The 17188-nt window shown below is 36.2% G+C and overlaps 1 protein-coding gene across 4 annotated transcripts in view; it reads right to left on the bottom strand.

Annotated features, from left to right (window-relative positions):
- The window catches only part of VAV3 (vav guanine nucleotide exchange factor 3), a 155161-nt gene that overhangs the window by 76677 nt on the left and 61296 nt on the right, over positions 1-17188 (bottom strand). For all 4 annotated transcript variants that reach the window (XM_085231229.1, XM_085231226.1, XM_085231227.1 and 1 more), the window contains 8 exons: positions 16417-16525; positions 12221-12313; positions 12055-12123; positions 8383-8486; positions 6037-6136; positions 4897-4992; positions 3116-3184; positions 202-288 (listed from right to left, as the gene is read on the bottom strand). In XM_085231229.1, coding sequence (XP_085087355.1) covers positions 202-288; positions 3116-3184; positions 4897-4992; positions 6037-6136; positions 8383-8486; positions 12055-12123; positions 12221-12313; positions 16417-16525 — 727 coding nt within the window. The remainder of the gene's footprint in view (positions 1-201; positions 289-3115; positions 3185-4896; positions 4993-6036; positions 6137-8382; positions 8487-12054; positions 12124-12220; positions 12314-16416; positions 16526-17188) is intronic.

The following is a 17188-nucleotide window of genomic DNA, read 5'->3' as shown; positions in this document are numbered from 1 at the left end:
CAGCAGGGATTTACAGTTTTAGCAGATATCTCTGTAAGTAAATCATCATTCTATCATTCTAGACTAAGCAAGTCATACTTGCACATGAATTTCACCAAGATTGCTTACTATCTTCCCATATAAAAGGAATAAAAATATATGTACATCATCGCATTTGATCAAAAGTTACTAAGAACTGTATAAGCTAAAAGTATCACATACCAAATTCTCTATTGATAGTTGAAATTGTCTAATTTCACGGAGTGTTTCATTATCTCTCTTCACTTCATTTACATATTGAGCCAAGTCCTAGAGCATCAACCAGAAAAGGGAGAAAGTCCAAAACAAACCACTTCAATACATTATTTCAGCAAATTTATTTCTAGTTCTTAGGCTTATCTTCACATTTAAATACATACATAAATATATTCAAATATATACATACTTGATGTTAGTGAATTACCAATCTGTCTGACAAAATACATTTAAAAAAGCCTCTGCACATCTTAAATCAAATATACATCTTTCTTCATTTTATCTGTTCAAATCCAAATCCTGTAGCAAGAAAGGACAACATATTGTTTTGTTTTTGTTGTTTCTTTTAAAGGGCCGACTTTTTCGGGATTTCGTTAATGACTTATTCTAAAAACTGAAGATGGAAATGTCATTTATACAGTACAGCTGTGGCCTAAAGAAACCAGCCAACAACATTCAAAATCAGACAATACAAAAGGTAAAGATAGAATATAATAGAAAACATATACAATGCTCCTCAAAAGTAAGGATTTAATTTATGTGAAGGAATGCATATTAAGAGGGACATAATAAGCTACTGCAGAGTAATAGTGTTGTACAGCAGAAAGAAGATATTACACAGATTTTAAAAGTGTCCTTAAAGCGATATACTACTTAAATTAACAGGTTGAGATCATTATTGTCTTCCGTACCAGAGCACATAACATACACATTTCACTAAAGCCTTTAAACGGCTTCGAATGCACTTGAGTAATAGTGACAATTTGCTGAGGCTTCTCTGTTTATAGCTAGAGATAAGAAGCAAGCGGCAGTGGTAATTGGTGAGGTCAGGGATGCTGAGAGCAGCGGTTAGAAAAGGTATTCTGATCTTCACAACTTGCTTTTACAGTATCCTTCAATACGACTACAAATTTGGGAGGGTAGGGAAAGGATACATATTCTTTCTAATAAAATTTTAATCACAATCTAAGAATAGCTGCAATTATCACGCCAGTTTCCCTAAGGAATGTAAAGAGGATACATTCACATCAGTCTTCCAAGAGTTGGTGTAGAAATTAAATAACCTCTTGATTGTGTCAGTGTCAGTTTTCTTTAAGCAACATTTTCTTTCCAGGGTGCGGTACCCTCTTGTTGTCAGTTTTTTTTCCAAATATCATTTCCAAGCAGACAAACGAAAGCCTTTAGAAGCAACAAATCTATGTTGCATGGCTACTTCTACTGCTCTGACAGGGCTATGGAAGGATATGGTTTAATTGGGAGGAAAACGATGATGTGACCTCAGTGAGAGATGCCAGTTCCTGCAGAATTATTTATTATTATCATTGGCTGGCAGGCAGAACACAAATGCCACAATCCTTCTGACAAGTTTTCTTAATCAGTCTTATTTTGAGTCCAGCCATCACAGAAACAATGAAGCACATAATAAAAGGAGGAAAAAAAAAGTGGAAAAAAAAAAAAAAAAAAAAAAAAAAAACATGGTTGTTTTCCCCCCAGGCCTGGGACCCCCAGTACAAAAAGGATGTGGAGCTCTCGGGGTGAGTCCAGAGGAGGGCTACTAAGATGATCAGAGGGCTGGAGCACCTCTCCTATGAGCAAAGGTTGAGGGAACTGGGCTTGTTTAGCTTGGAGAAGAGAAGGCTCTGGGCAGACCTCATAGTGGCCTTCCAGTACTTGAAGGAAGCATATAAACAGGAAGGGGAATGGCCGTTTACAAGGGTGGACAGTGACAGGACAAGGGGGGATGGTTTTAAACGGAGACAGGGAAGGTTTAGGTTAGATATTAGGAGGAAGTTTTTCACACAGAGGGTGGTGATGCACTGGAACTAGTTGCCCAAGGAGGTTGTGGATGCCCCATTCCTGCAGATGCCCTATTCAAGGCCAGGCTGGATGTGGTTGAAACTGCATGATCATTGTGGTCCTTTTCAACCCAGACCATTCTATGATTCTATGATTCCTAGCAACCAAGATGCCTGCCTTGCCATCAGCTGGAAGCAATGCTGTTCCATTCGCATGTCAGGCACCTTCCATGGGAGATTATCACACAAGTGCTCTCTGCATGCACTGCACAGAACTGGGAAACAAAAAAGGGGAACCAAAAACCTCACTTGTGAGCTAGTCTGTATTCTAGGAATTCAAGTAGCAGCATAGGCAGCTGCATGACTGAAAACTTACTTATTTTGACTTCTGCATCTCCTGTGGTCGATATAGATTGCAATAGAAGGAGATATGACCTATACTGTATTGGCTTCCCTCCACCACAGGATAGAAAAAAAACTCAATTCCACCACATCAATTTCACAACTCATGTAGTGAAGCCAAGTGAAGCAGAAATTTCACTGTACAGAGGAACACAAAGTAATATTAAGGCAGTACTGCTCTTCTATAAAGCATTTGTTTGTGCCACTCACAGGAGATGTACAGTGACAGGTACTGTACCTGAAGAAATATACCACTAATTTCAAGGGTAAAGCCACAGAGATCATAGAAATAGAGTCTTCTAAAGAAAGATGTCTTCACCTCATTGGGAAACCACTGACTAGGTTAGAATTGCTTTAGAGTTATAGAAATAGTTCTACACTTTGGAACTAAGACCAAATTTATTGAAACACCTGCTGCTTAACTCAGTACACAACAGCAAAGTGATAAGAAAAGTAAACTGAAATGAGGAAGCTCCATTTCATATATGCTCCTCTTCAGAAAATTACTGAGTTTGTTCCAAGACTTGGGTAAGGCATTCAACTACGTACTCACAAAGCACACAATGACTTGAGCAAATATCTATTTGATCTGTTGTGAAGAACACTGTTTTCCAGGAAATATAGTTAGGAACTACCATTTTAAATGCCAACATGGATATAAAAACTTGATCAGCATGACTTACCTTCATTGCATCAAGCGCCAGTTTTAGATTTGTTTTCTCCATGGGATCTGTAGTGTGCTTTACTAGCTCCTATTGACAAAAGTAGATAAAACTTCTCATCCAGTGTCTGACAGCTGAAAACTGAAGTTATTACTCCACGCACCATTCCTCAACAACCACCAACACACTCCACCCAAAAAAAAGAAAAAATCCCACACCTAAGAACAGAAAACTCAACCTGAGAATTCACATTTTCTTCCCCACTGTGACCAACTTGTAAGCTGAGCAAGGACTGTTGCAAACAAATAATTAAAAAAATCATTTAAGAATGACATAGTCTAAACACTGATATTCGTATTATTACGATCAGTAGAAACCAATTTTGCCTTCATAGAAATTAAGTATTGCCAATCGGATCCTTAGTCGAGTTCATTTGCTCACTGCTATCCAGTGTATAATCCCATTCTAACCATTCACTTGGCTGCAGACAGGGACATAAACTAGCTACCAGTAAGATATTAGCTAACTGGACAACTACCTAAAAAGTCACTGTTTCATTAGGCCTAAGACAAAGCTGACTCAGAGTACACATTTAAATCACAAGTAAATATTCAAAGATTTTTTTTTAGCCATTTTCTCTTTGGAAAAAAAAAGGCTTTTTCGAGTTCTTAAGTAAGAGATAACCTCCTAGGGAAACAGAATATTTGTTCTTCATGATTTGAAAATAAAATTATACATCCCAGCTAGCAAAAAAACCTCCTTAAAATCCTAGGAAATAAAAAAGTATTTATATTTCAAATTACAATTTTAAGAGTTTTACTATATTTTTTTCATTTTAAGTCTATAAAATGTTTTTTGTACAATGTATACTGTTACTACATGTTATCTCAAACTTTAGAACATTATGACACATCGTATTTCGTCTTCTCATAATATAGAAGGTTGATTATAAAGCTATAGAATCATATATATATGATCGCTCAGATTCAAAAAGACCTTAAAGATCATCAAGTCCAACCACCGCCTAACCATACTGCCCTAACTCTAATAACCCTCTGCTAAGAAGCCATGTTTTTTAAAAAGCAGTTTGGTCATTTATTTTGTTCCAAATTTCTGTTGATCAAAATGTTGATGGCTCAGAAATATTTCAAAAATCTAATATACAAAACCTATGTTGTTCCATAGAGTCAAAATTTTACTTACAAGCAAGCAGTAGATCTTTTTTAAAACAACGTTTTACAAGCATCAGCAGGGCTGACAGTCTCATATAGTAATATATTTCTTTGCAGCTGAACTAATGAGTCTCCTGGCACAGCTATCAAATTAAATTTATAAGACTCTCCACCCTTATTATAGGGCTAACTGTGAGAGCTCGTGCTTTGTGGGTTATAACAAGAAGCATTTCAAAATAAATATGGCTTTATTGTAATTTATGACAGCAGAAAAGCATCTTAAAAGTAAGCTGTAAGTATGGTTCAGCTTCCTTGTTGGGGGATAACGATCCACATTTCAGAGCACCACAGTTATGGCGTGCTACTACTAACCATTTTAAACATAACAAGAATGAAAGGTTCAAATACTGGGAAACAGCTGTGTTTTTTCATCATTCTCAGAAATGCATCAGCTCTGAGGAATCATCTCTTTAAGAAAACTTGCACTTCACTGGATTTTATTTCATAACAAATTAGTCTCAAATCTATGGAAATGCCAGTTACCTTCCTTTGATAAAGGCTTTTAAGCTCTCATTCTTATAAACCACTAATGATAAACAATCACAGTTGTGTTATTCAAATATATAATACCTGGAGCAGTAGGTGGTATTTTAGCACTCTTTGCATTGGAACCACTAAAAGATCTCGCAAAGTAAATTTTCCATTGTTGGCTCTCTTAGAACATTCCTAGTTTGAAACAGAAAAATAGATTAGGACAATAATAATAAAAAAAAAAGTTTAATTTTCATGAATACCATGTTGAAGAGATACATTTGCTATGGTAATAACTTCAGCAAATTTGAGATAAAGGCTTTCAACAAACTGGAACAAAACAGTTGATATGACAGTAAAATCTGAACAAAGACTGTGTCTAGACATTTGTTCTTGGATATTTCACAAAGAAAAACATGGACTAAACATCACAACAGAAATGAGGCATAGGATTGAACTAGGGAAAAAAAAAAAAAAGATACTGCCTATAAGCAGAGCGAAGAAGGCAGACATTGCAACCACCTTCAAAAAAAGCATAAGACAGTTTTGAAAGCAAATGCTCCTAAAAGCCATTTCTGGGCAAACAAAGGTGACAAGGAATATCGAGAACACATCTGCTACAGTTACACCAATGTCTGAGTTTACTGCTTTCTCCTCTTAGTTAACAGTTTTAATATTTTTAGCAGCAAAGTGGAAGGATATCCACAGCATGTCCACATACAACACCAGATTGCAGGCGCAGCTGGTGCTCTTCGAGGAACATCCAGCAAGAACCTCATGAAGCCATCAAGGAAAAAGCAAAGTCCTGCACCTTGAACACACTTACTTGGGACATATTAACCCTGAGTGCCAGCCAGTAGCCTAGCTGAAAAGAACTGGGGTTCTTGGTAGGCAGCAACCCCTAAGAAGCTTAAAGATGGGCTTGTTTGGCATAGAAGTCTGCAATTATGTATTCTCAGCCAACATATGACAAACTGAGGAATATCAGTTACAAAAATAAATCCTAACCCTACTACTACTGCCAGTGGAAAGCTTCACTCACTTCATCTGTTCAGGATTGCCAGGGTCTGTATCTTAATAGCCAAACATTAATTTGATGAGAGGCTCCAATAAATTACAAGGAAAAGATGATGAACAAATTCAGTTTTAATCCACTAGGTTTTTGACTTAGATGAAAGCAGGACATAGTTATCAGAACACGTATAATGCACACACACAAACATTATAAAATTCTTATACCTCTAACTTCAATTTAACATCTTCTTTTGTCTTAGAAATGTTGTCTAAGCATGATATGGCTGTTTCCACTTGACTGCAGTACTGTCCATAAATAACCAATCTAAATCAAAGTGAGAGATAAAGAATAGAGGGAACATTTGCTTATTTCAGGAAAATTCTTGCTCATTTTTCACCAAAAAAAAAAAAAAGCAATCCTCTTTTCAACAGGAGTAGCGTTTAAATATGCGAAGATCACACGTAGCCAGACTCCAACAATGAAAACAATGGAAAATATTCAGAAAAATAAAGTTTAAAGCTGCTTTCAAAATGCTGTAAAAATCACTGCAACTTCATTTAACATTCACGTGTGTATGCTGCAATAAATGCAGGACCCATTAAAAGCAGCATAATCACTGTCTAAGAGGAGAACACCATATATTTACAGCACTGCAGATTTCCAAGAGCGTAGTAAATAAATTCTCTAACAAGTATAATAAGATTAATTGTGCATATCCTTTAAAGATCTGGTAAGTTATCCTAACTTATCCATCTCCAACATTTTCTACCAGGTTACATCACGTGAGGTTCAGATCCAAACAATAGTGTGAATTAAAATAAATACCCAGGAGCTGTCAACAGAACTAATGCTTCATGGAAGAGTCTGGTTTTATAACGGTATTCTCTTGACCCTTCTTAAAGATCTTCTTCTAGCCCCACTGCAGAGTTCTGCTTTGTTATACTTTTTCCAGACGTTTCTTTAGGTGATTCCTTCTCTGCATTTTTAAATTCCTTTTTGGGCAATTCTTATGGCTTTCCTTTTGGGCCTCCTAAATTCCTTTATCCCCAACTGAATCTTGGCCATTCATTTCACAACTGAAGTGATGATACTGACTAAACATCACTTCTGATTACTTCCAGTATGTGCTACAATGCTGGCCCTACATCATGTTGTTCCCCTTCTGCATAATACATTTAAGATTGAGATTTCTTCTCAGTGTCCTTTGTTGCCCTTAGAGCACACATTTCAGTGCTACTTTTGAAAATTAAGTACTTTCCAGAGAAAGTTATTGTCCCCTATTTCCCTCCTAGAGCAGCAGCAAGTCTATCAGACTAGGGAATAATTCTGTCCTGAGATAGAGGGTCATAAAGGCAAGATTGTTTATGGATAGTCTGGCTGATCCTCCTCACCCAGAAAACAACTCATTCATCAAACATCTTCCAGATGCTGCTGCTCAGTTCCTCACAAGTCCATTATTATCCCAACAATCCTCCTTCCCCATCACTCCCAAGAGAATCCAATTTGATCCCACCACTCTTTTGCACTCTGGATCCAGAAACTCAATTTTAATCACATTCCAAGGGTTACTTTGTGCTAAGTCAGCACTGTAGCCCACAGCACAGCTTTTCAGCTAAGTATTACAGGCCTGTAAGTTCATCCATACAGCTCAACAGTTGTTCAGTGCTGTTCAGTACAAAAACACAATTTGAAAAGGGGTTAAAAATATTGGCAACTAGCCTACAGGGTACAACATGCTCCTGTGGATATCCTGTTATTAGTCTGGCTATTTTTGACAGTTTGAAAATAAAGTATGTTTGCTTCGCTGCCATACTTGACTGCAGATCAGAGTAAGACTCTAGAATCTTCTCTTTCACACCTATTTTCTCTGCTTTCATGTTTATCACCTCTCTCGTTTTCTTTAACCTGGAATGCCCTTATTACATATCCTTGCCTTATATTGCACCTCTTACATCTTTATACCATTCTATCCATTAAACAATACAGGTATATGCTATAAAATGTCTGGGATTATTTGCATGGTTAAAAAAAGTGCTGTGGGGAAAAAAAAAAAAAAACTACTTAAGTTTTGTTAGCAATATAGTTGCTACCTCTCTAAAGAATCACATATGCTAGAAAAGACCTTTGAGATCATGTCCAACCATCAACCTGACCTACCGAGTCCCATCACTAAACCATGTCCTGTAGTGCCATGTCCATATATCTTTTAAATACGTCCAGGGATGGTGACTAAATCACTTCCTTGGGCAGCCCATCCCAATGCTTGAACACTCTCTCTGTGAAGAAATCTCCTCATAACCAACCTAAACCTTTCCTGATGCAACATGAGAGTTTGTATAAAACTTTTTGTTTGTAACAATTTTGCCAAAACTGGGAGTAAAAAGAGGCAAAGCTCATTAAGTAATAGATGACATTTTGACTTCCAGGCTCATGACACAAAATATTAGCTTTATAATGCTGATGTTGAATTCAATTCTAGTTTAGAAACATTCATCAAAAATATAGTAAAATGATTTCACAGACTGGGCATAGGTATCATAATTAGACAAAAATTAGTACATAAATCTTACCTCTCCTTGTAGCTAATAAAAATTTGATACAAGTTCTGATCGTTTTTGTTAATAATGGAATCACTGATGTCCTGTGTTAGACTCCTGTGAATTTTCACCAAATCCTTAAAAACAGTGATGAGAAGGGGGAAATTATTTTTAAAACAGAACAAAGTTTTGAATATAAAAATAAGTGGCTTCATCTTAAATCCATTAACTGAATAAACTGGAGAACAGATCATTTGGAATTAGAACCTAAGTTCAAGGTTTTCTCATCTTCCATACACTGCAGTAAGAAAAGCTGAATTCAAGCAACTACCTATTTGAGACTCATTTATTCTGGCTTGGAACATGCACTGTTAATTCATCTTCATTTTATAATAATTTTAAAATAAAGCAAGTCTAGTAAATGCTATAGTGACAAGATAAAGTAATGATTCATGTCCCTGAGCTGTGAAAAATTAGTTTTGTCCATTGGTCAGTTAGTGATGTTCTAGTGCTAAGTTCACTACAATCATAATGTGTTTCTCAATACAGCAGACAACTAATGGCTGAGAGAGAGGCAAGAATACTGCATCGGATTTTCCCCGTGAGCAGAGTAGACAAGAATCTTAGTTTGCTATATTTTAAAAAACCTGTATGCTATTGTAGATGACACTAGCCTTATGCTGTATGGATGCTGTCAGAGAAGTCATAATGAATTAAATCAAAACAGGCGAAGAAATTATTTAATCAGGATAATTAAGTGGTATGCAGATCTCTGTAGTAAAAAAATATAGGATTGTTTATGAAAGCTGCCAAAGATTGTTTAATGCAGTAAAGGATACATTACAAAAATATACAACATTGAGCTCTGAATTAAGTGAAAGCACTTTGCTTCCTACAGACAAAATCTGCAAGGTCAGTCACATCAGAGTTGACATAGCAGAAGCTTAAAATCAGTCAGATTCATTTGCTACCAATTGTACAACCATATCCTCAGAATCTTAAATTCCAGCATATAGACACACTACTACAGAAATGTTTCCAGATGAACATACTACAGCACATTTTTTTCAGGAGTATACGGAGACTCAGTTAAGCAGCAAACTTGAAATAAAGTTGAATGTTAAATAATAAAATGTCTTTAAACTTTTCTTTCAACCAAAATTACTTCGCTTTTTAAATTAAAGTAATGCTAAGGTCATTAAAGGTTAATGGAGTGTCAGTACTTCAGTACATTGTGTTTATTTCCATCTTTCCCTGCACATATCTCAAACGCATGCAGAGATATACATAAAAAGCATCTCACACGCATACACAGAGGTATACAGATGCATGCAAATATACAGCCATATCTATATCTTTAAGAATAGAATTTTGAATTCTGCCTGATGAAAGGCACTGGTTAGACTGGTGAGCTGTGGTTGGGGCCTTTTTACTTAATAAAATTTATTTTGACATCAGCAAATAATTTTGTCTAGCTGACATCCTCGTATAATCCATACATAAGGAACACAGTATCACCCTATACCACCAATGAGTCACCACAACCTTTTACCAGAGACAAGTCTGACAAATATGTCCTGTCTTGAGACCATCACAACTACTCTCCACATTACCATTTCACTGTAGAGCTTCTAACAGCTATTTTCAGTTTAAAGTGATCTTCCACTGCCCTCCAGCCTTCCTGCTGAGGAACTGCTGCAGAGACAAGGCCTGAGCAGAGAAAACACTTGCACATTTTTTTGGCTTAGACAAACCCTGCATTTCTATCAGTGTCGTCAGATGTCTATGAGATGTTAGAAGGAGTTAAAAGGAAATAACCATGATCTTGTAAAAGAAGAATACTGCATGTCTATAATGAAAAGAGAAGTTTAAAAACACCTGAATAACAGGTATTTATTATATCTTGCTAGTTCCAAATCACATACGAATAGCTTTTGTTATTTTTAGTCCTCTTATCTCAGTATCATAGAATCATATCAGTAGAATGGGACCCTTCAATATCATTTGCCCAACTCCGCTGCAATGAACAGGGACACCTACAGCTCCACCACATGCTCAGAGCCCCCATACAGCTTGACTGTAGTTGCCTCGCCAAGGACAGGGCACCCACCACCTCTCTTTGGGCAACCAGTTCCAATGAGTCATTACTCTTACTTTAGAAAACTTTTTCCTTATACCCAATCTAAATCACCTGTTGTTTTTTTTTGTTGTTGTTTAAAATCATTTCCCCTCATCCTATCACAACGGTTTCTGCTAAAATGCCTGTCTCCTTTCTTACAGTCTCCACTATACTGAAAGCTTGATCTATCTCCTTACAGTTCTTGAAGGAGTAGTGAGTAGGCTGATCCCTCAGTTTCTGCCTGCAGTGCGTAAGCCCCTTTTACATCCCTGTGAAGCGTGTCACACTGGCTGGCTTCGAGGCATTCGGTGCAGGTAAGTCAGTGTACCTGGGCACAGTGCACCTTAGAAAGATTTACAGTTGGTGAGAAAGGTCACATCAGAGCTTCTTTCAGAGTGAATAAGAAACATTGCCATAGGACAGAACATCAATTTGTTTTCGACGCAAAGGGTTCTCTAAAGGCAGCTGACATATTCTAAGACAAGTAGGTTACTGATATCTGTGGCAGTACTTCAGACTAATGGTCAAAGAGGAGGAAATTGTAGCTATTAAGATTCAAGTTAAAACTTTAACAGGGAGACAAATATGGAAAGATGTGAGGTATCATCTTATGATTCATTGGCTCAATAACTGCTATAATTTAACTGCAGTCAGGTTGGTACTAGTTCAGCAATTGAAATATTTTGGCAAACCAGGTTCCACTGAACAAAAATTCCCAGCACCACTTCCCACAGCCCTGAGAAGCTGCAGGACATTCCAGAGATAGCCAACACAGATGATCTTTCATAGGTGATAAAGGTTTGTGATAAAGGTTTGATGTGGTCCATGGGCCACGCTTTGGGGATCCTTTCTTTACAGTCTGCCTCGTAAAAGAACAGCCCTTTCATTTCTTTCTGTTAAGACAAGCTTCAGACCATGTCTGATGTCTTTCTTTAATGTCAGATAAAGCAAAGTTATCTGCTGGATACTTCAATCAACTACAAAAAAGGTATGTAAAAATTGTCATACTATTGTGAAGAGGCCAAAAATAAGTGGGACAAAGTGATAATCACAGGAAACCTTGAATAGTTCAGTCAAATAACATCTCCTATACACTTCAGAGGATTTGCTTTTGCTGTTCAGTGCCAGATTCAGAATCTAAAAGTTATTTGAACATCAAAATGTCTGCAATGACAGACTGGGCTAGATACAAAGATTTGCAGACTCTTTATAGAAATCCTATTGAAAGCACTGCTGAACGTTGAATGGTAGGCAACATAACAGTGACTGTTTTATACAGTCACTCAGTGGCATATTTTAGAAATTAACCTGTCTTTTATAAATTATTCTCTATAGGACAAAAAATGATCCTCTTTGGTTAAGAAGTGGTTAAACTTGCTATCTGGTATGAGAGTACTATTTCTCATTTTATTCCATGAAAAGGACTAAAAAAAAAATAAAATAATGTGCATACTCTTTTCCATCAAGTACTCTACAGCTAAAAATCAATTTTGCATGGTATTTCAAATACCCAATTTATACGCTAACATAAAACACAAATATATTATAACCAGATATAGCTCTTTATTAAATACACAGTTACTCACAGGAATGTTGATGAAAACAGTCTCAAACTCTGATGCTGACAAAAACCTTTTCAACGGCACCATGAAAAACTGCAGGGAAAAAATACATACATTGACTGTGTCGTTATATTTTCTAGAATGCTATAGAAACACATTTGTAATGTCTTTGTAAAGTAGTAATACTTACTTTCTCTATTGATTCCAGAGTTTCAGTGTATTTCTCTTCAGTTTGTTTTATTTCAGCAAGACAACAACTTCTTACATCATTCTCAGTATGTTTCTGAAATTACAGTGAAGCCAAGTTTATTTTAGTAACAGGCACCTAATTGATAACATACTTATTCATTTAAAATTTAACAATTAGGATAACTGCTTCCTGAATTTTTTTTTCCTGTGTACAGCAGCCTCCAAAGATGATAGCATTAACAAAGAATATTTTAATGTTCAATTAGCTGATGGCTTTCAGATTTCTACTACAATTCCACATCAAAGGAGTGCTATGAAAAGTTTATGTTCAGACAAAGAGAGCTCAGCTGTCTGCATGTACTTCAGAAGCTGAAAAACAAGGGCACGGAGTCTTATTTTAAATACTGAGCAATTAGTAATTCCATTAAACTTAATGAGACTAATTCATGTAAGTAACTTTACATTGCTGTAAATATTCAGTCTAGTGCCTGCACTTATTTACGGCTTTTAGTTCTCAAGTGGAGCTTTCTCTTTGGACACAAAGTAATCACATCTTTGAACCAGGAAATGCAGCAATCTCAAAGTCTAGCTCTTGCCTGTGTTTATCTGGGGTGATTTTTCCACATAAATTAGAAGAATCATGTAACATTTATACATGTGTTGCTTCAAAAGTAATGCCTCCTATTTTGCGACGTTGGCAGTACACCAGTAGAGGTTGAACCTTCCCACCGATACACCATTACATTTTGTTGCAGTGTGACACATGGCAGCAGAGGGACAAATGAAACCTGGTATGGAAACGCAGATGAAGAAAAGGTGTGTCACTGAATTACTCCATGTGGAAAAAATGGCAACCACTGACTTTCATTGATGCTTACTGAACATTTATGGAGACTAAACAGTCAGCGTACATGAGCACAGTCAGGTGGTGAGCGGTGTATTCCAGCAGTGGCGACAGCAGCTGTAAAGACTAGCCATATTCCAGATAATTAATTTGCCATGCAGGCTCTTGTTCACTGCTGGCAAAAACTCATAGCTAATTCTGGTAACTATGTTGAAACAAATTCTTTTGTAGCTGAGAATTCGCTCTACCAGAGTTACTACGCTCTTGGTAGCTGTCATAGTTTCCAAGAAAATAAATATGAGGCATTACTTTCAGAGTGGCCTGTTTAATTACCATAATAATAGTTTACAAGCACTCTTAACGAAGATCAGATCTACAGTGTTAGAGTTTCATTAATTTGTAAAGCTCATTTCTAGCTACAGATTAGACACCCACAAGCAGGTACAAACGTGTTCATGCCATACTAGTCTTAAAAACAGCTGGAGACGTATCTGGGAGACCTGACACAAAAAACAGCTAAGCTCTCACAATTAAAAGCCATTACTGAACTAAAATGTTTTCTCTAAAAACACGAATAAGCAATTGCATAACGAGCAACAATAATATCACATCCTTTCTAAAGCCTAATTACCAGTCTGTAATACTTTCCTAAGGCCTTCTGGACCATAGCTTACATTTCTCCATTTGTGTAGGTGATTCACATTGTGTACAAAACAGACCTTATGACCAGCCATTACACTTTACAGACAGAATCAGGAGCAATCTAGTACTACAGTCCTATGCATTCAGAAAATGACTTAACTTTGAAGCATAAATCTTTTTTATCTTCCAGCAGTGGCAATGCTTCTAGACTCTGAAATTTTTGAAATTTAGCACTTACTATGGCAAGAGTTATACTGAGTTCACTCCCTTCTCCACTATCAGTCATACTGACACATCTCATAAACGTAACACAACAAATCGCTAACCACATTTAAACTGACCATGAGCCACACACATGCATACTGCTCTTGGGATAGCTTGGCCACATGTGAAGAGTAGGAAATGTATGCAAACTAGGTGAAAAGTTTCAAATCATAGAGACACATAAAGCTTATCACTCTATCTTTATCACCCTATCTCCTTTACCCTATTCTGTGTTTATCTCTGTATGATTCTACAAGCAATTCCTGCAACTTGAACATGCTCCTCACTTATCTACCAGGCATTCCAACTTCTGAAATTTCTCTTTAAACCCTAAGATTCACAATTATTAGTTTCCCCCCCACACCAAGCATTGAAGTGCTTTACTGACCAGCTGGAAACAGAAGTAACCATTTGGAAAAAAAAAAAAAAAAAGCTGTCTTTCATAAGTGGAAACATACTTGGTGAGCATTCTGATGCTCGGCCTCATCTGAAAAATCTATCACTTTTTCCTAAATTCTGTCACCATTAAATATATTTAATTTCAATTTAGATTAATTGACATTATTTGGGCTTTTAGCTATTTTTCACATTTAGTCTTGTAATATTTGCATCAGCACAAATGTTGCACTCAGTAGAGTGCATAACCACTTGCAGAACATGGGTATTTGTTGTTCAACTGATATGAGTAATGCAAACAAAATCCTGGGATTTCATGTAAAATAATTGACTTCAGTCTTGTGCTCATCTAACCCAAATAGATCATTCCCACAAGCACTTTTGACAGCATTTAACACATCAATTTCCTATTCATACCACAAACTTTTTGGATTTGGGTGCAGTAAACAAAAGGAGAAAAGAAAATAATATTGTGTAAATAACAGTACAAGTTAGGAAAATTGCATCTGAAGGTCATCAACTGAGAGAAAACTTAGTGGAATAGTTTACTTTGCAAGATGATCATGATAAATCAAGGGTGAGGGAGACACAAAGCATTTTGGCTGCTATTAGAGACTCTTAAAAGCATTAGGTTCTTCTGAATATCTGCATGAAGATTGTCCTGTACTAATCTTTTTCACTTGCAAGGAGTTCTTGTAGAAGTATTCAAATGAAAGAACTGTGTTAAATAATCCTATCAGCACACAGTGCATTTATAAACCTGAGATGAAATTATCACAAAGCAGAAATAATTATCGCATTCAAGAAAGCTGCCCAAGCAAAGCAATTGTAATGTCACCATTCATTATACGTTGAGGAAGAAATAGTTAGTTGCACTGGGTTTCCACATTTCATTTATTTTCTATTAGAAACAATCTGTACAATCTGAGGTATCTAGGCTAAGATGCAATACAGTTTACAGCATGTAAAATCTAAATTTTCTATTAATCGTTTACTAGAAAGGCAGATAGGCAAGAATAGCATTTGTAATCAGAAAAAAAGAACCAGGGAAAGTTTACTAACTAACAACTGTCGGAGACTACCAACTACACAGTAGAAAAAAACACCCACATCTCCTTTATGTTAATTCCAAATCTTTTGAGCTTCAGCATAAAATGAAAGTAAAATTATAGTAAATAATCCCTACAATTCAAATGCGTCTCTAAAACAATCTACTTGCAACTGAAAGTGGCTTCATTAGGTAAGAAGTTTTTTCATCTCAAATTTTATTCAGGTATTTCAGAAGTCTAACATTTTGGCATTGAACAGAAACAAGCAAGAAGCTAAAAAAATAACAGGTTTCTCCACATCTCATCATTGATTTTATGCGTACTCACTGAAGAATACTGTATTAGCAGAAAAAGAGACTTGAAAAGATTTATAGTTGCAACTATACAGTTATAAAAATTAAAACAAATCAGTATGCTTTCCAGAGGATTTTGATTGGTTTGTTTGTATCGTTGTTTGTGTTTGTTTGTTTTTAAACAGTTGTAACTGTAAAAGCAAAAAACAAATCACATCAGGTATCTTTTATACCTGTATTGGAAATCTACACTAATGCAAAAAATAAGAGGAAGGTCTTAAGAATTTTTCACTTCTTCAAGTAACAACTTCATGTTTGTCATTGAGAATATTAATTGTCCAAATTATGGCTGAAGGCTTCACATTATTATCCTTATTATCCTAATTTTTTATTTTTTATTTTTTAACTTTTGAAGTAAGCAGTAAATTTAATCACTTTTAAAGTAGCTGGTAAATTTTACTGTTAGTAACCAGTAAACTTATATTTCAGTTAAATAAACTACATTTCTTTCAAAAAATTACCATAGATAAATGTTCAACCCTTGGCCAAAAGAGACCACAAAGTAGGAGATAATGCACTGCCCACAACAGATGCACATGCAATTAAGCCCAAGTGAAGTTTCAGTGAAACTGCCTATGAAGAGGTAATTTCACAAATGTTAAATAAAGAATCACTATTGCACAAAAAAGTTCAGAATTAGAAAACATACAGGTTGCTGCGCTGCTTCATCTTTCATTAGGTCTTCATAAACCTCCCCACCTTCATCTTCTCCATAGACACAATCATACAGCTCCTCATCTTCATCAACACCAGTTTCACTGAAAGAAAAAAGAAGATTTTTTTAAAAAGTTGCGCAGCACAGGCAAGTTACAATGCCAGCTCTGCAAAGGAGCCTTTCTTATAGGAAAATATTGCTGCAGTAAACAAAGAGATTAATTAATAGAAGTATCTAGCAAAGAAAATCCATAAAGGAAAATTAAGCTCACTAATTGTCTTTCCTCAATAGATTTAAAATATGATTGCATGAAATTAACACAATACTGAAGACTGAATGAATTTACAACCACATAAAATCAGTGAGGCATGAAAAGCAGCTTGTCAGGACAGTTCTGTCAGGACATGCCATCCAGCCCCACTCTCTTCATCCCTTTCCCCACCACATCCAGGGGCAGGGAAGCTGCCCTTTCTGACTGCCTGGCATCCCACTGTAATGAAGGACAGTGGCACAGGCTTCCTTCCTGCCTAAACGAAGAAGTATCTGGAGGTAAAATATTGAAGACTGCAGAGCAAGCAGTTGAGAGCCTGTACCTCCATCTGTACCTCCATACTGTAAGCAACCTTCAGCTACCCAAAATGATAAAGTGCCCTTTCCAATTTAAAATCAGATATTTAAAAGAAAAAAAAAAAATCAGAACAATGGGAAAGAGATGTCCTTTATGCAGACAACATAATTAGCTCCACATAAAGTCTATGCTCAACTC

This window comes from Meleagris gallopavo, chromosome 10 (genome assembly GCF_905368555.1).
Source record: "Meleagris gallopavo chromosome 10, MGAL_WU_HG_1.1, whole genome shotgun sequence".
NCBI classification, from domain to species: domain Eukaryota; kingdom Metazoa; phylum Chordata; class Aves; order Galliformes; family Phasianidae; genus Meleagris; species Meleagris gallopavo.
Note: the sequence above shows the minus strand (reverse complement) of the source record. Positions and strands in the feature narration are given on the sequence as shown.